Consider the following 22,171-nt stretch of genomic DNA (forward strand, 5'->3'; position numbering starts at 1 on the left):
GTGTTGATTATCTTTTTCTCTTTATAAGTTTGGCTAGAGGCTCATCTATATTTTTGTTTATTTTCTCGAAGTACCAGCTCTTGGTTTCATTGATTTTTTCTATTGTTTAATTCTTCTCAATTTTCTTTATTTCTTTTCTGTCCTTTATTATGTTCCGCCTTCTGCTGACATAAAGCCTCATTTGTTCTTTTTCTTCCAGTTTCTATAATTGTGATGTTACACTATTCACTTGGGTTTGCTCTTCCTTCCTTAAGTGTGCCTGGATGTACTTTCCTCTTAAGACTGCTTTCGCTGCGTCCCACAGAAGTTGGGGCTTTGTGTTGTTGGTGTCATTTGTTTCCATATATTCCTTGATCTCTATTTTAACTTGCTCGTTGATCCATTGATTATTTAGGAGCATGTTGTTAAGCCTCCATGTGTTTGTGAGCCTTTTTGTTTTCATTGTAGAATTTATTTCTGGTTTCATGCCTTTGTGGTCTGAAATGTTGGTTGGTAGAATTTCAATCTTTTGGAAATTACTGAGGTTCTTTTTGTGAGCTAGTATGTGGTCTATTCTGGAGAATGTTCCATGTGCACTTGAGAAGAATTTATATCCTGTTGCTTTTGGATGTAGAGTTCTATAGATGTCTGTTAGCTCCATCTCTTCTAGTGGGTTGTTCAGTGCCTCCATGTCCTTACTTATTTTCTGCCCAGTGGATCTATCCTTTGGGGTGAGTGGCCTGTGAAAGTCTCCTAAAATGAATGCATTGCATTCTATTTCCCCTGTAATTCTGTTAGTATTTGTTTCACATATGCTGGTGCTCCTGTGTTGGGTGCATATATATTTAGAATGGTTATATCCTCTTTTGGACTGAGCCCATTATTATTATGTAATTTCCTTCTTTATCTCTTGTTACTTTCTTTGTTTTGAAGTCTATTTTGTCTGATACTAGTATTGTAACCCCTGCTTTCTTCTCTCTGTTGTTTGCCTGAACTATGTTTTTCCATCCCTTAACTTTTAGTCTGTGCATGTCTTTGGGTTTGAGGTGAGTTTCTTGTAAGCAGCATATAGATTGCTCTTGCTTTTTATCCATTCTATTACTCTGTCTTTTGAGTGGTGCATTCAGTCCATTTACATTTAGGGTGACTATTGAAAGATATGTACTTGTTGCCATTGCAGGATTTAGATTCATGGTTACCAAGTGTTCAAGGTTAGCCTCTTTAGTATCTTACTGCCTAACTTAGCTCGCTTATTGAGCTGTTATGTACACTGTCTGGAGATTCTTTTATTCTCTCCCTTCTTATTCCTCCTCCTCCATTCTTTATATGTTGGTTGTTTTATTCTCTGCTCTTTCATGTTTCCTTTAACTGCCTTTAGTGGGTAGTTGATTTTATTTTTTTGCCTTTAGTTAGTACTTGGTCTGCTTTCTTTGCTGTGATTTTACTTTCTCTGGTGACATCTGTTTAGTCCTAGGAGTGCTCCCATCTAGAACAGTCCCTCTAAAATGTGCTGTAGAGGTGGTTTATGTGAGGCAAATTCCCTCAACTTTTGCTTGTCTGGGAATTGTTTAATCCCTCCTTCATATTTAAATGATAATCTTGCTGGATACAGTATCTTTGGTTCAAGGCCCTTCTGTTTCATTGCATTAAGTATATCATGCCATTCTCTTCTGGCCTGTAAGGTTTCTGTTGAGAAGTCTGATGATAGCCTGATGGGTTTTCCTTTATAAGTTACCTTTTCCTCTCTAACTGCCTTTAAAACTCTTTCCTTGTCCTTGATCTTTGCCATTTTAATTATTATGTGTCTTGGTGTTGTCCTCCTTGGGTCCTTTCTGTTGGAAGTTCTGTGTATTTCTGTGGTCTGTTTGACTACTTCCTCCTCCCGTTTGGGGAAGTTTTCAGCAATTATTTCTTCAAAGACACTTTCTATCCCTTTTTCTCTCTCTTCTTCTTTTTGTACGTGTATAATACGGATATTGTTCCTTTTGGATTGGTCACACAGTTCTCTTAATATTGTTTCATTCCTGGAGATCCTTTTGTCTCTCTCTATGTCAGCTTCTATGTGTTCCTGTTCTCTGGTTTCTATTCCATCAATGGCCTCTTACACCTTATGCATTCTGCTTATAAATCCTTCCAGAGACTGTTTCACTTCTGTAATCTCCTTCCGGGTGTCTGTAATCTCCTTTTGGACGTTTGTAATCTCCCCCTGGACTTCATCCCTTAGTTCTTGTATATTTCTCTGCATCTCTGTCAGCATGTTTACAATTATTTTAAAATTATTTTTCAGGAAGATTGGTTAGGTCTGTGTCCTTTTCAGGTGTTGTCTCTGTGATTTTTGTCTGCCTGTAGCTTTGCCTTTTCATGGTGATAGGAATAGTCTGCAGAGCTGGCATGAGTGACGGCTGGAAGAACTTCCCTTCTTGTTGGTTTGTGGCTTTCCTCTCCTGGAGAACAGTGACATCTAGTAGTTTGTGTGGGGCAGCTGCATGCAGACCGGGCTTCTGATTCATGCCCAGCTGCTATGGAGTTTATCTCTGCTGTTCCTTTGGGTGTAGCCTGCCTCAGACTTCTGCTCCGAAATGGTGGAGCTGCATTGGAGAGGGAACGGCCGGGAGGCTATTTATCTCCGTGAGGGGCCTCCCTGCTCCCTGCTGCCCAGGGTGTGAGAGTGCCCAGGGTTCCCCAGATTCCCTACAGCTAGATTAAGTGTCCCAGGATGCTTCCATCCAGCTTTGGGGTCCCTGCCCCTTTAAGACTTCCAAAAACCCCTCGCTTTTCTTTGTCCCCAGGGCGCTGGTTGCGGGGACCCGCTCACAGGTCTTACTGACCTGTTTCCCTATTATCCAGGACCCCATGCATGCACTGTGTCTGCGCTCTGGTGAGGATTGCTAGGGCTGGCTATTTAGCAGTACTGGGCTCCCTCCCCCTCCACGCTCCAACTCCTCTCCTCCCACCGGGAGCTGGGGTGTGGGGCACTCGGGTCCCACCAGGCCACGACTTATATCTTACCCCCTCGGTGAGGCGCTGGTTTCTTGCAGGTGTGGATGTGTTCTGGCTGTTGTCCTGTGTCTTCTGGTCTCTTCTTTAGGAAGAGTAGTCTTTGTTGTATTTTCAAAAATATATGTGGTTTTGGGAGGAGGTTTCCACTGCTCTACTCACGCCGCCATCTTGGCTCCTCTACAGACAATGTTTTATCTCACAGAAGTAACATCAAGTAAGAGAAACCATGGAAGAAACAGAATAGAGAGTCCAGATATATACGGTCAATCAATATGCAATAAAGGAACCACAGACATACAATTGGGTAATGACAGCCTCTTCAACAGCTGCTTTGGGAACAACTGGACAGCTATATGTGAGGGAATGAAATCAGATCACTCTGAAAGCCCATATACAAAAGTAAATTCGAAATGGATCAAAGACCTAAATGTAAGTCATGATACAAAAAACTCTTAGAGAAAATCATATGCAAAAAATTCCTGTACATAAACATGAGCGACATCTTCATGAACATATCTCCCTGGGCAAGAGAAAGGAAAGCAAAAATGAACAAGCAGGACTACATCAGGCCGAAAACCTTCTGTACAGCAAAGGACAGCACAAGTAGAAATGGCATCCTACATTATGGGAAGATATATTCATAAATGACAGATCCAATAGAGGATTGACATCCAAAATATATAAAGAGCTCATGCACCAAAACAACCCAAAAGCAAATAAAACAATTAAAAAATGGACAGAGGTGCTGAACAGACAGTTCTCCAAGAAATTCAGAAGGCCAACAGAAACATGAAAATATGCTGCACATCGCTAGGCACCACAGAAATGCCAACTAAAGCCACAATAAGATAGCGGCTAACACCAGTTAAGGATCACAGCCATCCAAAAGACAAACGGCGAGGTAGTGGAGAAAGGAGAACCCTCCTACACTGCTGGTGGTGGGACTGTAAATTAGTTCAACCATTGTGGAAAGCAGTATGGAGGTTCCTCAAAAACTCAAACTAGAAATAGCATTTGACCCAGGAATTCCACTCCTTGGAATATACACCAAGAATGCAGCAGCTCTGTTTGAAAAAGACACATGCACCCCAATGTTTGTCACAGCACTATTTACAATAGCCAAGAAATGGAAGCAACCCAGTGCCCATCAGTAGATGAATGGATAAAGAAGATGCGGTACACATACACAATGGAATATTATTCAGCCATAAGAAGAAATCAAATCCTACCATGTCGAACAACATGGATGGAGCTAGAGGGTATTATGCAAAGTGGAATAAGCCAGGCGGAGAAAGAGAAGTACCCAATGATTTCACTCATATGTGGAGTATATGAACAAAGAAGATACTGAAGGAACAAAACAGCAGCGGAATCACAGAACTCTAGAATGGACTAACAGTTATGAAAGTGAGAGGGACTGGGGAGAATGGTTGGGAAGGGACGGATGAGGGGGAAACAAAAAGAAAGGGGACATTACGATTAGCATGTGTTATTTGGGTACAGAGGTACGTGGAGGGCTGTGCAAAACAGAGAAGACAAGTAGTGATTCTACAGCATCTTCCTACGCTGAGGGACACTGAATGTAGTGGGGTTTGTGGGGGGGACTTGGTGATGGGGGGAGTCTAGTAACCATAATGTTGCTCATGTAATTGCAGATGAACGATACCAACAACAAAAAATTATCAACGTTGTGCTCATCAAATTTCTCTTACCGTATCTTTTTTCTGGAAAGACAATTCACAAGTTATCATGTCACTTTAGCTTTAAGTAACAGTACTTCCCTGATGAGATCAACTACTTTCTGACTACATGAACTGAGCAAAATAGTTCAAGTGCTCTCATTAGTAAGAAAACACATTTAAAAATACTTCAATACACACCTTTCCGTATCTGAGATACTAAAAATGATACAACTAATGTTAATACATCACATCCCTCAGACAGCTGCGGGAGAATTCTAAAACAGTAGGTGTAGAAACTAACAGTATCTACTGAGAACAAGGAAATACAATCTAGCAATGTCACTTTAGAATGCAAGCAGCAGAAATATACACATCCAGCATAAATCATAATAGCTGACAAAATTCTATGCTCGACCAAACCCTCTTTTCCCACTAGACGTAAAGTGTTAGGCTCATCTGTTTGTGGGCTGTTCAGTTTTACCAAGAATCCTAAATCAATTTATCCAGAATCCAATCCTTGCTATCTCATCACCTGGTGCCAACGGAGTTCATTTCTTACACTCCCCACGTCCAAGGTGTCTGGTACTTATGTCAGCCAGAATCATACCCCTCCCCTTTCTTTTCTCAGTTCTTTATCATCTACTGTCCCCCTTCTGTAAATTAATTCCTACTACTGTGCTGCACAGTTCTATGCCATCTCCCCTCACCCCAACTCTGAGACCCCAATGCTCAGTCCCTTCTGAAGTGTCTTCTTTATCCTCTAACAGTATAATGACTCTAGTGAAGGAAAAAGATGGCAGAAAATTTAAGACAAAGTGTAATCCCCCTCCCCCAAAAACATAAACCGTGAAAAACCACCAGACTGAAAATGACCTAGAGTGCAGAACTACCTATATCTGGGGAAGAGAAGACATTACAGAAAGGGTAAAGTGGCAAAGCTGAGACCCAGCAGAACCTAAGACCTCCTCCCACACCAGCATACATGTGGGAGGAACAAGAACAGAGCAGGGAGAGGAAAGGAGCCCAAATCACTGAATATCTGCTTCAAGAGCACAAGCCCACATGACACGATACTCTGGTGATTAGTGGGGCTGGACAACAAAAATGCAGAGTGCTCCGGGTAGCTGAGATTCCAGCCAGTTGTGGAAAGCAGTCAGGACCTGCCAGCGCCTGACAAAACATCAAGGTGGGTAGTTTGAAAAGACTTTCCAGCAGTGAAGGCGTGCCAGGGGGGCAAGGGTAACGATGAGAAAGAGAGGTGACAGACACCTCCCCAATCTAAAGTAGGTCCCACAGGTCAGGAACTCTCGGTAGGCCCAGATGTTCCATCCGCCTTGCTTGCAACACAGCCCGGAATCTGTAGGTGGCCAGAAGACAACCCACTTGGCCCAGCACTAGTGTCAAGAGTTTTGGGCAAGGTAGGCAGTGAGGACGTCCACGTTTTCTCAGCTGTTTCAGCCCAACTGGGGAGATGCCTGTAGGAACCAGCCCTAGGAGCTCCTTCCTTCCCAGGGGATCCAGGTTCTGCATGCCTCTGCGCAGCAGTCCCTGCCATTGCTGCAGGCCAACTGGAGGTCAGCCCCACCCACAGTAACCCCAGCAGTGACTTGTGTGATCACAGAGGCATGGATGAAGCAAACTGCTCACACAATCAGACCACCACAAGCCATACAAAAAAGTGACCCCTGTCCACTGCACACCAAGATCTGGGACTCCAGACAATGTTTTATCTCACAGAAGTAACAACAAGTAAGAGAAACCATGGAAGAAACAGAAGAGAGTCCAGATATTTATGGTCAATTAATACACGAGAAAGGAACCACGGACATACAATGGGGAAATGACAGCCTCTTCAACAGCTGCTGTTGGCAAAACTGGACAGATACATGTGCCACAATGAAACCGGACCACTGTGTAACCCCATACACAAAAGTAAATTCGAAATGGATCAAAGACCTGAATGTAAAGCATGATACCATAGAACTCTTGGAGAAAATCATATGCAAAAATCTCCTGGACATAAGCACAAATGACTTCTTCATGACCATATCTCCCTGGGCAAGGGAAACAAAAGCAAAAATGAACAAGCAGGACTACATCAGGCCGATAACCTTCTGTACAGCAAAGGACAGCACCAATAGAAAAGGCATCCTACCTTATGGGAGGATATATTCATAAATGACAGATACGATAAAGGGTTGACATCCAAAATATATAAAGAGTTCATGCACCTCAACAAACAAGCAAATAATCCAATTAAAACATAGGCAGAGGAGCTGAACAGACAGTTCTCCACAGAAATTCAGATGGCCAAGAGACACATGAAAAGATGCTGTACATTGCTAGTCACGAGAAATGCAAATTAAAGCCACAATGAGATATAGGCTCACACCTGTTAAGGATCACAGCCATCCAAAAGACAAACGGAGACATAGTGGAGAAAGGAGAACTCTCCTACACTGCTGGTGGTGGGACTGTATATTAGTTCAACCGTTGTCAAAAGCAGTATTGAGGTTCCTCAAAAAAACTCAAGATAGTAATAACATTTGACCCAGGAATTCCACTCCTATGAATTTACCCTAAGAATGCAGAAGCCCAGTTTTAATGTCATACACACCGCTATGTTTATTACAGTACTATATGCAATAGCCAAGAAATGGAAGCAACCTAGAGTCCATCAGTAGATGAATGGATGAAGATGATGTGGTACATATACACAATGGAATATTATTCAGCCGTAAGAAGAAATCAAATCCTATCTTTGCCAACAACCTGGACGGTGCTAGAGGGTATATGCAAAGTGAAATAAACCAGGCATGGAAAGACAAGTACCAAATGATTTCACTCATATGCGGAGTATATGTACAAGCAAAGAACCGAAGGCACAAAATTCAGCAGACTCATATAACCCAAGAATGGACTAACACTTATGAAAAGGAAAGTGAGTGGGGTGATGGGTTGAAGGGAAGGATATGTTGAAAAGAAAGAAAGTGGTCGTTATTATTAGCACGTATTATGTTGGCAGGGGTGCACTGGGAGGGCTGCGCAACACAGAGAAGACAAGTAGTAATTCTACAGCATCTTACTATGCTGGACACTGACTGTAATGGGGTTCATTGGGGGGACTTGGTGATAGAGGGAGTCTATTAAACATCAAGTCCCTCATAGTTGTAGATTAACGATACTAAAATTTAGAAAAAACATAGAATATAAATGTTTCACTTACAAAAAGGTACTAACAAAAAAACCAACCATACACTGTCATTTATCCGTAATGCGCTCACCCTGCCCTCTATAGAGATGGGATGTTCGTTCCATCAGGACAGAAAGGACACTGAGATTCTCTACCTTAAAAAAAAAGATTTGTAGCCTTTTATGATTTATGTTTAACTGATTTGCTCTTTCATCTGTTAATTGTTAGTGGCTGCCTGCATTACTGTGTTGTAATAATAGATGATCATAGAACAGAAATAGATGATATTGTGTAGACTGGACACCTATGCCATTTCTGCTGTCACTTAACAGGGTCCATCTATTTCTTGATCCTTAACTAGATCCATGGAATACACACTACACATATGGGCTTTTCATATTTCTGTGACTTACAATGAAGATCCTCTTCTCTATATTCCAACCTAAATTCCACCATCATTTACCCAAACATTAAGGAGCACAAATGCTTCTGGCTTCATGAGCTAGCACTATTTCACAAATAGCTTTGGCATAGTACCAAGAAATCTGACTTTCAATTCTTCACGTTTAGAGTACAATTTCATTTCTACCTCATTAAGTCACCATTGAAAACAAAAAGGCTGAGTTCAACTTTTCACTTTAATAAAAACAGAATAAATCCAGCACATGCAGTGGTAGCACCTAAAACAAATACAATTAGCACTAATAATCTTACAGTGACATGAAGTCCAATGTCTCCATTTAGAAAGTTTAAATGTTTTACCAACAACATTTGTTTTTAGTTTGCTAAGTTTCACATTTGTTAAAAGTGAAAATATTCCTGGTGGACAGAACATTGGAAAATTCACTCATTATGGGACTACCAAAGATAACCATGTTTGAGGATTGCAAATATGCTAGTTACTAGAAACCAAACCAAACATATACCTTAACAAAACTAAGAGAACCTTTTGATAATGTGGATACTTCACACCAGTGTTCACAAATGTTTCATGAATATTTTAAGTATATCAAAACCTTGGCATATTTTAATTTCAAGTTGCCCATTTGTCCTTAAATATTGTCAAGAAATCATTGGCTAGCTACACTGCCAATGATTAATCTGAGTCAAGCTTAATAAAACTTAACATTAAAAGCTCATACTACCCTGAAACACATTTTCACATACAGTGATGTTCAACATTTAAGTGCCAGTGTTTTTCATACTGTCCTCTGGTCAAGTTTCTCTAAACTTTCTAAGAACACATTTAGGCTTACAAAAAATAAATTATGTTTCAAAATATTCAATGAATATTACACAAACTAGCAACAAAAAGTATCTAAAATCTATTGTGTGCAAATAGATTTCAACGACCACTCTGTGGTTCCAAATAACATTTTAGAATGTATAGTTAACAAGCTGCCTTCAACCATGTCCAAGAGACAGAATAAGATTGGAATTTTAGAACACGCACACAAGACACATATATAAAATTCTCTGACTGCAGTAAGAACTTTGTAGAAAGTTATGGTGAAAATGTACAAGAGTCTAAACCTCTACACTAAGTGTAATAGCACCATAACAAATGCCTATACTACTTATGTTTTACAAGGCACAATATGCTTGAAATCTCCTGCACTTTATGATGTTTTTGCATTATGCCATCATCAAGATTAACTGGCAAAGATTGCTGCATTCCAGACACAAAATTAGCAGAGAGTTCAAAGTGGCAGAGGTATTTTTAGGGATGGACAATTGTCTTTGGCCAAGTTAGGAAAGAGGTTATAAATATAATGGAATTGTATGCAACTAAGAATACAACTGCAGTATAGAGAAATGACACCTTGTGCAGTAGAGTACATATTTTCATCCTCTTTGATCTCAAGGATTTGTTTATTACTCTAATCTACAAAGTCTACAAAAGTAAGCCATTTTAACATTTCAGTGCAGTTTTAACAGACTAATGTGAGTCTGTATTAAAGCCTGCTGTATAATCCTGCTTATATCCTCTTGACCAAGAAACATCAACACTAGCATGCGTTAAAGACTAAATTCTAACCCATAAAGAGGACTGGTAAATTGCCATGGGTCAGTCATCTACTATTTAAATTTCATGCATGGCCAGCATCAAAAACATCTAATTAAGATGAAATCCCCTCCAAGCACTTGTTATCAAACCTCTTCACTTTTCCTAATAGTATGCCCACATTTGCCTGACTTTACCCTAAACGTTACAAGAGGAGTTGTATTACTTGCAAAATGCTTGAAGAATGTTTTGAAATATATATGGATACATTTGTACTTGCCACCTCAACATAGCTGCAATGGCTCAAAAGTTCTAAATGCCAAACCAGAATAGAGTGAGCAAATCACTTAGTACAATTCGCCACATTTTGAACTAATTCAGCACTAAGATGTTCTTCTTCCCAGTCTTCCTTTATGAAAATGTCTCAACACAAGCTACTGCCCAAGTTTTTTCCTTTACATTTATATCAAATTGATGATTCCTGCTAAGTGACATCATTAGACCTGTGTGCCAAGGTTTGATTTTAGCCCAACTTCAGTATCTTTATTTGAACGATTGACATTTTGGGCATTAGTGAGCCAAAAGGACATCAAAACAGTAAGTTGTCCTAAGTTTAAGTCACAATTAACAAACGATCCTTAGTCAAAAAAGTATAAATGCAGTTTGGGGTGGGAATAAGCAGGAGGGGGGGGTTAATCTAAGCTACATCAATTAAATCTTTAAATCAACTTTATTAATAGACTGTTGACTACTGTTTTCTTCTTGTGTCTTTGAGCTCCGTTGAATTTTCAGGACAATCACAGTTGGTAACTGGACAGCAGTTCTTAAAGCTACACGATATGTTCTGGCTAAGATACATGTGGTTTCCAGATGAGGTTGTTTACAAGGATGACTTTGTTGTAAAGCAGATTCAATTGCCCCAGCAGCTGACACCCTGGAAGCTGTAATTTCCTCCATGTCCATCACTAGTGTAGAAGCCTCCATAACCAGCTGTCAAGAGATATTAAAAAAAAATTCAGCCAGCACTTTTAAGTAAGTTTTCTTCTCAAGTACTTTAAATATAAACGTTGTAAAAGATAGCTACAGAATTGGATTTTGTGTTCTTTAGAAATTAAATTTCTCCACTAATTTATTCTTTGAAAAAAAGAAGTCTTTGCCAAAAATATGAAATGGAAAAAATTATGTTACCTCCACCAAATCCTCTGCTGCTGCTGTCACCACCTCCACCACTGTGGCTGCTGCTTGCATGACTACTACTAAAGGCAGAACTGGTGGAAACTCTACTTTGTTGATAGTCTCTGGCACCAAATCCTCCACTGAATCTACTATTAAAAGGAAAAATTCTTTTAATGAACAAGAAATTCAATAAAATGACAATTCCTGTCCATAGACCCACTATTTCTGATTTTTCAAACCAGTTTCCAATGTGGTCAATTCCTCAAATAGTGTTCCTGAAGACCTGAGCAGTTAACATCAACATTTTTGACTCCACTTCAGCCTTCCTAAGGCCATCCCTTATCCAAGTATGCGAATTGTGCACAGTATTTTACTTAACCCCCATAGAGAAAAATAAGAAGGCTGGAAACAATCCGTACCTCTTAGAATGTCCATGACTGCTGCCCTTACAGTGGTGTTCATGAGCCATGTTTCCCAACCAAGATGGCACTTCTTGTTTAGCTTCAACAAGTAGATCCAACAAATCCTTTGTGATATTTCTATTTCTTTCATTAAAGAATGAGGTGGCAAGGCCTACAAGAGTCCAAATATGTATATAATGCCTGGATTCCTGTGAAGTTGCTCAGTGTTTTTACTTATATGCAGAATAACCACAACTCAAAAATGTGACGTTATAATTCAAGTTAAACTGGAATACAAATAACTGTTATCTGACACCTGATTGATGTCATGTCCAACCTTCCCTTAAAAATAAAGGTTCTAGTATTTCAGATTCTGTGTCAAACTAAAACACTTTACCAAGGTTTCCTACACGTCCTGTACGACCAATCCGATGTACATATTCTTCAATATCACTTGGCAAGTCAAAATTGATTACATGTTTCACATTTGAAATGTCTAATCCTCTTGCTGCCACCTGAAAAATAACTTTTGTTAAAAGAAAGCAATAGTCAAACATGCATAACCCAAAAACAAAAATGTACTCACGGATGTAGCCACTAGAATCGGGCTTTTTCCTGAACGGAACTGGTGAAGGGCCTCCTCTCTATCCCTCTGTGATCGATCTCCATGAATACTGGTACAAGCATATCCTTCACAGGATAAGAAATCCTCGAGAGAACTGGCACGCTTCTTGGTCTGCACGAACACTAACGTCAGTGAATCCTTCCCTGAAAAATTGTATGTAAGATTTTGTTTACTAACAGCAACAGGTGTAATTACCTTTTCTAAATATTAACTGGCTTTCATTTTGTGCTAGGTAAACAAGCACATGGAGCTAATAAAAACTTAACACTTAAGAAGGTAAGTGAAAGACAAGGTAGAGGCTAAGGAGAGCCAAACTGATCTTTCTTACACCTAGCTGACACTACTTATAATTCACCTTACCTGCTGCATTTAAGAGGTCAAGCAAAAATGACCGTTTGTCTGACTCTTCCACCCAAACTACCTTCTGCGTGATGCTTTCAGACGTAGAGCCAACTCTGCCTACCGTCAGGAAGATATAATCATCCAAGAAATCATGAGCAAGCCACTGAAAAAAGGGAAAAATAAAAGCCTGAAGTATTATTACTCTAACTTTTTAAGTGTCAGAAGACACTCAAGTACTTATTAACAAATACGTTCTAAAAAAGGAAGTTGTATTTTTTCTAAAAAAACAACACCTGTATTCCCTTAGGAAAGGTAGCACTGAACATCATGGTGTGGCGAATACCCTTCCGTGGCATACTGCCTTGTTCAACTATACGACGTATCTGAGGTTCAAATCCCATATCCAGCATTCTATCAGCTTCGTCCAACACTACGTATCTGTTACAAAAAAACACCCAATTTAGGATCTGATGAGAAACTTACAGTTGAATATAGTTGTGTCTTTAATTAAGCTTGATACATTTATCCAACACTCTTACTACACAAAGTAACACATGAAATACACTTAAGTCACACAAGCAAAGGAGATTATTACTTGACTCTGTACCAATACAGGCTAACTGTTATTTTTCAAAGACTATGTAGAAAGTTAAAATCATTCATGTTTTAATCTAAATACTAATAAATCACTACAAAATGACCACTAATATTAAAAAAGCTTCATCTCAGAGGAGGGGCCAAGATGGTGGCGACAGAAGGGCAGCAGAAATCTCCTCCCAAAACCATATATATTTTTGAAAATACAACAAATACAACTATTCCTAAAAGAGAGGCCAGAAGATACAGTACAACAAACAGTAAGGCTACATCTACAGCTGCGAGAACCGAGCGCCTCATGAAGGGGGTAAGATACAAGCTGAGGACCGGCAGGAGCTGAGCACTCCACCAACCCCCGCCCACCAGCGGGAGGAGAGGAGTTGGAGTGAGGAGGGTGAGGGAGCCCAGGTATGCTAAATACCAAGCCCTAGTCATCCTCACCGGGAGCACAGACACACAGTACATGGTGTGCTGGATATTAGGGAAACGCAACAGTAAAACATGTGAGCAGGTTGCCACTGCTGGTGCCCTAGGGACAAAAGAAAAGCGAGTGCTTTTTGAAAGACGTAAAGAGAAAGAGGCCTCACAGCATCCAGCCACACTCAGACCAGCAGCTGGGTATCCTGGGGAACTTCAGGCACCATAAACACTAACACTCTGAGCAGAAGTGCAGTTCTGAAGCCCCTCATGGTGGTTAAACAGCCTCCTGTCAATTACCCTTCCCGAGTGGTCCTGCCACAGCAGGGGAGCAGCCTGAGAGTAGCTGCGCCCACAGCAGCTGCCCAGGGCCTCCTCCACAGCCACCGGGGACAGACTCAGAGGCTCCACGGCATGTGGCAGCCCGGCACAGACAGAGGAAGCTGGGACAGGGTGTGAAGGGTAGCCGTTATCGCAGGAGAGCACACCCAGTGTGCCTGCCTCTCCCCGCAGGGCCCGGGGATGCCCCGATGGCTGCACCGCCTGCAGCAGCTCAGGAAATAAAACCAGAAGCTGCTCCTGGTGTGTGGGTAACCGGCACAGGCAGCGGAGAAGGGCAAGGTGACCAACAAGCAGGAGAGGACTTTGTGACACAAGCGCTACCTGCCTACAGCTTCCTCTACCGCCATGAAAAGGCGGAGGAATTTGGTGCAGTCCAGAATTACTCTTGGTGCCCGAGAGAGGGCCTGGAGAGATAGATTTAACCTAACTCCCTGAAAAAGAATTCAATATTAACGTCATAACCATGCTGATGGACCTGCAGAGAAATATGCAAGAGCTAAAGGATCAAGTTAGGAGGAAGAATACAGAAATAAAACAATCTCTGGAAGGACTTGAGAGCAGACTGGCTGGGGTGCCAGAGACCGTTAATGGAACAGAGAGCAGACAACAGAAACACAGAGAAGCTGAGGCAGAGAGAGATAAAAGGATCTCCAGGAATGAAAGACCATTCAGAGAACTGTGTGACCAAGCCAAATGGGACAATATCCACATTAAAGGGGTACCAAAAGAAGAAGAGAGGAAAAGGGACAGAAGGTGCCTTTGAAGAAATAACTGCTGAAAACATCCCAAAACTGGGGGAGGAAATAGTCTCTCAGACCTTGGAAGACCACAAGGGACCCAGGGAGGAGGACACCAAGACGCATAATTAAAATGGCATTGACCAAGGACAAGGCGAGAGTTTTAAAGGCAGCCAGAGAGAGAAAAAAGGTCACCTACAAAGGAAAACCATCAGGATATCATCAGACTTCTCAACAGAAACCTTACAGGCCAGAAGATAACAACATGATATATTTAATGCAATGACACAGAAGGGCCTAGAACAAGGAATACTGTATCAAGCACAATTATCATTTAAATATGAAGGACGCATTAAACAATTTCTGGAAAAGCAAAAGTTGAGGGAATTTGCCTCCCACAAACCACCTCTACAGGGTATTTTAGAGGGACTGCTCTAGATGGGAGCACTCCTAAGGCTAAATAGATGTCACCACAGAAAATAAAATCACAGCAAAGAAAGCACACCAACCAAACACTAACTAAACACAAAAAATAAAATCAACTACGCACAAAAGCAGTCAAAGGAAACACAAGGAGTACAGAATAAAACACCTAACATATAAAGAATGGAGGAGGAGGAATAAGAAGGGAGAGAAATCATCATCAGACTGTGTGTATAATAGCTTAATAAGGAAGTTTGTAAGACAGGTAGTAAAGACGCTACCCTTGAACATTTGGTAAACACAAATCTAAAGCCTGCAATGCCAATAAATACATATCTTTCAATATTCACCATAAATGTAAGCAGATTGAATAAACCAATCAAAGGACACAGAGTAACAGAATGGATAAAAAAGCAAGACCCATCTATATTCTGCTTAACAGACACACACCTCAAACCCAAAGACATACACAGACTAAAAGTCAAGAGATGGAAAAACATATTTTATGCAAACAACTGGGAGAAAAAAGCAGGTGTTGCAGTACTAGTATCAGACAAAATGGACTTCAAAACAGAGAAAGTAAAAAGCAATAAAGAAGGACATTATGTAATGAGAATGAGGTCATTCCAGCAAGAGGATATAACCATTATAAATATACATGCACCCAACACAGGCGTATCAGCATATGGGAAACAAATACTAACAGAACTAAAGGAGGAAAGAGAATGCAATGCATTCATTTTAGGAGACTTCAACAGACCACTTACTCCAAAGGACAGCTCACCACCAGACAGAAACTAAGGACACAGAGGTACTGAACAACACACTAGAACAGAAGGACCTAACAGACTTCTATAGAACTCTACACCCATACACACTCTCCTCAAGTGCATATGCAGCATTGTCCAGAGTAGACCACGTATGAGGCCACAAAAAGAACCTCAGTAAATTCAAAAAGGTAGAGATTTTACCAACCAAATTCTCAGGCCGCAAAAGTGTAAAACTAGAAATAAATTGTACAAAGAAAGCAAAAAGGCTCACAAACACATGGAGGCTTAACAACGTGCTCCTAAATAATCAATGGATAATGACCAATTTAAAAGAGATCAGGCAATATTTGGAGACAAATGACAACACCACCACAAAGCCCCAACTTTTGCGGGACACAGCGAAGGCTGTTCTAAGAGGAAAGTATAGAAATACAGGCCTATTTAAAGTAGGAAGAAAAATCCCAAATGAATAGTCTAAAGTCACAATTATTGAAACTGGAAAAAGAACAAATGAGTCCAAAGTCAGCAAAACAAAGGACATAATAAAAATCAGAGTAGAAATAAATAAAATTGAGAAGAATAAAACAATAGAAAAAATCAATGAAATGAAGAGGTGGATCTTTCAGAAAATAAACGAAATAAGCCCCTAGTCCGACTTAGTAAGAGAAAAAGAAGATTCTACACACATCAACAGAATTAGAAATAGGAAAGGAAAAATCACGACGGACCCCACCGAAATACAAAGAATTATTAGAGAATACTATGAGAATCTGGATGCTAACAAGCTGGAAACCTCAAAGAAATGGACAACTTCCTAGAAAAATACAACCTTCCAAGACTGACCAAGAAAGAAAGAGAAAATCTAAAGACACCAATTACTAGCAACGAAGTTGCATCAGTAATCAAAAAACTACTCAAGAGAAAAACCCCCGGGCTAGGTGGATTTACCACAGAATTTTATCAGACATACACAGAAGACAGAATATCAATTTTCCTTAAAGTTTTCCAAAAAATAGAAGAGGCGGGCAAACTTCCAAACTCATTCTATGAAGCCAGCATCACTCTAATACCAAAACCAGGCAAAGACTCCACAGAAAATGAAAACTACAGACCAACATCCCTGACGAACATAGATGCAAAAATACTCAACAAAATATTAGCAAACAGAATTCAAAAAACATCAAGAGGATCATAAACCATGACCAAGTAGGATTCATCCCAGGGACGGAAGGATGGTACAACATTCGAAAATCCATCAACATCATCCACCACATCAACAAACAGAAAGACAAAAACCAGATGACCATCTCCACAGACACTGTGAAAGTGTTCAACAAAATTAAACATCCATTCTCGACAAAAACTCTCAACAATATGGCTAGAGAGGGCAAGTTCCTCAACATAATAAAGGCCATATATGACAAACCCACAGCCAACATCATACTTAACGGTGAGAAGCTGAAAGCTTTACTACTAAGATTGGGAACAAGACAGGGATGCCCACTCTCCCCATTGTTATTCGACATAGTACTGGAGGACCTAGCCACAGCAATTAGACAGAACAAAGAAATACAAGGAATCCGGATTGGTAAAGAAGAGGTCAGATCAAATTGTCCTGTTTGCAGATGACATGATATTGTACATAAAAACACTTAAATACTCCACCCCAAACCTACTAGAACCAATATCTGAATTCAGCAAAGTTACAGGATACAAAATTAATACACAGAAAATCTACTGCTTTCCTATACACTTACAATGAACTTGGAGACAGAGAAATCGGAAAAAAATTCTATTCACAATTGCATCAAAAAGAATAAAATACCTAGGTATAAAACCTAACCAAGGAAGTGAAAGACCTCTATTCTGAAAACTACAAGACACTCTTAAGAGAAACTGAGGTCACTAACAAATGGAAACTCATCCCATGCTCTTGCCCAGGTAGAATGAATATTGTCAAAATGGCCAAACTCATTAAAGCAGTTTACAAATTTAATGCACTCCATATCAAAATACTACAGCGTTCTTTAACAAACTGGAACAACTCTAAAATTCACATGGAACCCCCATTTCAGCAGTCCTGAAAAGGAAGAATAAAGTGGGGGGCATTTTGCTTCCCAACTTCAAGCTCTACTTCAAAGCCACAGTAATCAAGACAATTTGGTACTGTCACCACAACAGACCCACAGACCAGCAGAACCGGATAGAGACCTCTTCATGCACGTATCTCCCCAGGCAAGGGAAACAAAAGCAAAGATGAATAAGCGGGACTATACCAGGCTGAAAAGCTTCTGTACAGCAAAGGACACCATCAATAGAACAAAAAGGAATCCTACAGTATGGGAGAATATATTCATAAATGACAGATCCGATTAAAGGGTTGACATCCAAAATATATAAAGAGCTCGTGCACCTCAACAAACAAAAAGCAAATAATCTAATCCAAAAATGGTCAGAGGAGCTAAACTAGAGAGTTCTCCAAAGAAACGCAGATGGCCAACAGAGATATGAAAAGATGCTCCACATCACTAGTCATGAAAGAAATGCAAATGAAAACCGCAATGAGATATCACCTCACAGCGGTATGGATCGCCAGCATCGAAAAAACAAATGACAACAAATGTTGGCGAGGTTGTGGAGAAAGGGGAACCCTCCTACACAGCTGGTGGGAATGTAAATTAGGTTCAACCATGTGGAAAGCAGTACAGAGGTTCCTCAAAAAACTCAAAATAGAAATACCGTTTGACCCAATAATTCCACTCCTAGGAATTTACCCTAAGAATGCAGCAGCCCAGTTTGAAAAAGACATATGCACCCCTAAGTTTATCGCAGCACTATTCACAATAGCCAAGAAATGGAAGCAACCTAAGTGTCCATCAGGAGATGAATGGATAAAGAAGATAGTGGTACATATACACAATGGAATATTATCCAGCTGCAAAAAGAAAACAAATCCTATCATTTCCAACAGCATGGATGGAGCTAGAGTTTATTATGTTCAGAGGAATAAGCCAGGAGGAGAAAGACTAGTACAAAATCATCTCACTCGTATGTGGAGTAGAAGAGCTAAGAAGAAACTGAAGGAACAAAACAGCAGCAGACCCCAAGAACCCAAGAATGGACTAACAGTTACCAAAGGGAAAGGGACTGGGGAGGATGGGTGGGAAGGGAGGGATAAGGGGGTTAAAAAAGACAGGGGCATTATGATTTGCATGTATGATATGGGGAGTGGTGGCACGAGGAGGGCTTTGCAACAGAGAAGAGAAGTAGTGATTCTACAGCATCTTAACATGCTGATGGAAACTGACTGTAATGAGGTTTTCGGCGGAGGCCTGGTGATGGGGGAAGTATAGGCAATATAATATTCCTCATGTAATTGTAGATTAACGATACCAAAAGAAAGCTACACCTCAGATACAGAAATTAACTTACTTGCAGAAGTCTAATCCAATTTTTCCTCTTTCCATCATATCCAGTAGACGCCCTGGAGTGGCAACTAACAGGTGACATCCACGTTCTAAATCTCGAATCTGCTGACCAATATCAGCACCACCATAAACCACACAAGGTCGAACTCTAGACCGGTATGAAAACTGTAAGCAAAGGATTCATTGGGTAGTCAGAAATGTATCACTAATTAAAAATAGCAACAATAAGTAAAATGCATATTTACTTTTCTGGCTTCCTCATAGATCTGTACAGCCAGTTCTCTTGTAGGAGCTAAAACTAAGGAAACTGGGTATTGTTTACGGCGTCCATACCTTCCATTTTCCTAAAAAGAAATTTTATGAATTAAACTTAAAGACCCCAAATTTGTTCATTCTTTAAAAAATTCTTGACATCAAAATTCCCCTTGTTACTTAAAAATTACATGCAAAACTGGCTTTCTGTTGGATAATCAGTCTGAAAACAAAATTAAAAAAATGAAAATAAAGTACACTTGGCATCACTTAGAAAGAAGGGTCCCAACAAATATTTTGGTAAGTCTTCCAATGAAAAAACTTCTTACAAGGATTTCTTTACCTTCACAGCCCTCAAAGCCTCGCCTGGACCATCTGCATAAATCTGACTTAAGATGGGTAAGAGAAATGCTGCTGTTTTTCCAGAGCCTGTAAGAAAAACATTTTATGAAGTATTCCAAACACCCTCTTGTGTTAAGAAAATTTTACTCTACGAAAATTTTACTCTATGCCTAATTTTCTGGAAAACATGGTATATTTACACAGCTAAGCAAAAAGTGCCAGCCGAGGAACTTCTGTGAACATTTTATACAATGCACTATTCAATTATCTGCATTTTAATTTACACAGAAACAACCATTTTGCTTAATCCTGCATCCACTTCCACTTCAATACTTTTTTGGTATATACACTGTTGGAATGTGAAGCAGGAGTCAGCAATTCCGAAGAGTCCAAAAGAGGGTTCTCAGGGCCAGTATGTCTCTGCCATTGGAAAACTGTAGTTGTTTCAGGAAAACTCATTGAGAAAGCAGGCAGTGGCGTTAACCTAAAGGCCACAATTAGGTATAAAAGATGGGCAAGCATGGTGATATGATTGGGTTAGCCAAATATGAACACAGTGGACACAATCAGTGTGACAAATCAGACGAGGACGGTTGGTTAAAACCTCTCCACCAAGTGGACACCTGAAGCAGTTAGTTTGTGAAATGTGCATTAACTGTTATAAAACTTACTATACACATCGTATAATACATATATGACAGAGATTGAGAAAACTTACATCAACTTTAAATTCAAATGACTCAAAATTTGTAATACATCCAAACAGAAGTTTTAATACTGTTCTGCCATCTTTAACCCAACCTAAATTAAGAATAAATTACTATTCCTGCCCTCCTCCATTCCCCAATTCCCAAAATACTCTCTTCCTTTTCCCCAACCTAATTTTTATGGATCACAGGATCTTCCCTTGTTCTGTTGCAGCAGTATCAAACTGACAATTTGTTACAGACTTCCCCAAGATACCCTGATGAGACACACTGATTTCATCCAAAGGATCCAAAGACACAAGATAAAAAGAGACATCACCAACTAGCCTTTACCTAGCTCAAAATCAAGCTAATAAACACAGTACTCAGGTACCCCTACACAATGTACTACTTTTAGCGCTAGTCTAGGTAAGATACTGACTTTTAAACTTCATCAAGTGAGCTTACCTGTTTGGGCACAAGCCATCAAGTCTCTTTTTTCTTTTATAATGGGAATGGCATGCTTTTGCACTGGAGTTGGACGAGTGTAACAAGTAAGCTCAATGTTCCCCATGATAATTTCTCCCATCTCAACATCACTGAACTGTAAAGAAATTTAACCAGATCAAATGTACATAAGATGAGAAATAACACTATCCATTGTAATTTGTTTGATAATACAAGAATGGAAGAAGCCAACTGAATGCCTACCTATTCATGACTAGATTACACCTGCTTTCATTTCAGGTAAAATCGTCATGTTATTTTTTAAGAAAGCGGACTAATGTACAAATAGTGTTGGTTCTTCATTAGACACATTTTTTATTTCAGGATTACTGATAATGGTAACATTAAAAAATATCAGTCTCTCCTTTTTCATAATCCAATGAAGTTTTCAGTAGTAACTTTAATAAAGAATTGTTAAAAAAGTAACACAAAGCAACTTACACTTTCAATATGTGGAGGACAGTTATTTCCAGTTGCCTCTACTGGTATATCATCATACTTCTCAAAGTTAATCCCAGCGTTTCTTCCAGAAAACAGTTCCCTGAAACCAAATTATTATAATGCATATTATACTAGCTAGTACGTTGTCATAACAATCAACACCTTTCATAAACTTACTGCTCCAAGCGTTCACTTGGTGGAAGTGGTTTTGACCAATCATCCTCATCTGATCTGTCACCCCAACGACTGTGTCCACTGCATTCAAATTTGCTAAAGCCAGTCCTTTCACGACTGCCAAAACCATCATAGCCACTTCGTCCACGATCATCAAACCTAACCACAAGCAATTTGCCAAAATATGTCATTTATCCAAAGCCATGTTATCATCTTTCTAGAAGTATATATTAGTTAAACATTTTGGTCACAAGGACATTTAAGATGCCAAAATTCAATATTAACATCTCAATTTGTGAAATAAGGTCTTCTACTTAACCAATGGTTATACATAATGGATACATTTTCAGCTTTAGAAAACCAGCATTGTTCTTTCCTTTTTCTACAATTGTGCGGCTTAGAACAAGTCTCACATGCTAAGAATTAAGTTCTACAATACATTTAACTACTATAAACTTTACATCTGAATTTTGAAACTGATAAACCCAAAAATGTAAGATCAGGAAGAAAAGAAGGAATCTTAGTCTTGTTTGTAAAAAATAATACAGGGGCAACCAGATATTAAATTCGTAAGATCAGTTTATCAAAATTGTGCAATCATAAAAAAATGTTTAAACCAACACAAAAAGCCATAAATGATTAAACAAATAAA

The 22,171-nt window shown here is 39.7% G+C and overlaps 1 protein-coding gene across 1 annotated transcript; it reads right to left on the reverse strand.

Moving 5' to 3' along the window:
- Positions 1-10,645: 10,645 nt before the first annotated feature.
- On the reverse strand, positions 10,646-19,184 carry LOC130682165 (ATP-dependent RNA helicase DDX3X-like). Its single transcript, XM_057496314.1, has 8 exons — positions 19,122-19,184; positions 12,697-12,841; positions 12,422-12,566; positions 12,023-12,204; positions 11,834-11,951; positions 11,455-11,608; positions 11,048-11,184; positions 10,646-10,849 (listed from the first exon to the last, which is right to left on the reverse strand). The coding sequence occupies exons 1-8, from the start codon at positions 19,157-19,159 to the stop codon at positions 10,770-10,772; spliced, it is 999 nt and encodes a 332-aa protein (XP_057352297.1). The 5' UTR covers positions 19,160-19,184; the 3' UTR covers positions 10,646-10,769.
- Between the last annotated feature and the right edge of the window lie 2,987 nt (positions 19,185-22,171).

This window comes from Manis pentadactyla, chromosome Y (assembly GCF_030020395.1).
Source record: "Manis pentadactyla isolate mManPen7 chromosome Y, mManPen7.hap1, whole genome shotgun sequence".
Taxonomy (NCBI): Eukaryota; Metazoa; Chordata; class Mammalia; order Pholidota; family Manidae; genus Manis; species Manis pentadactyla.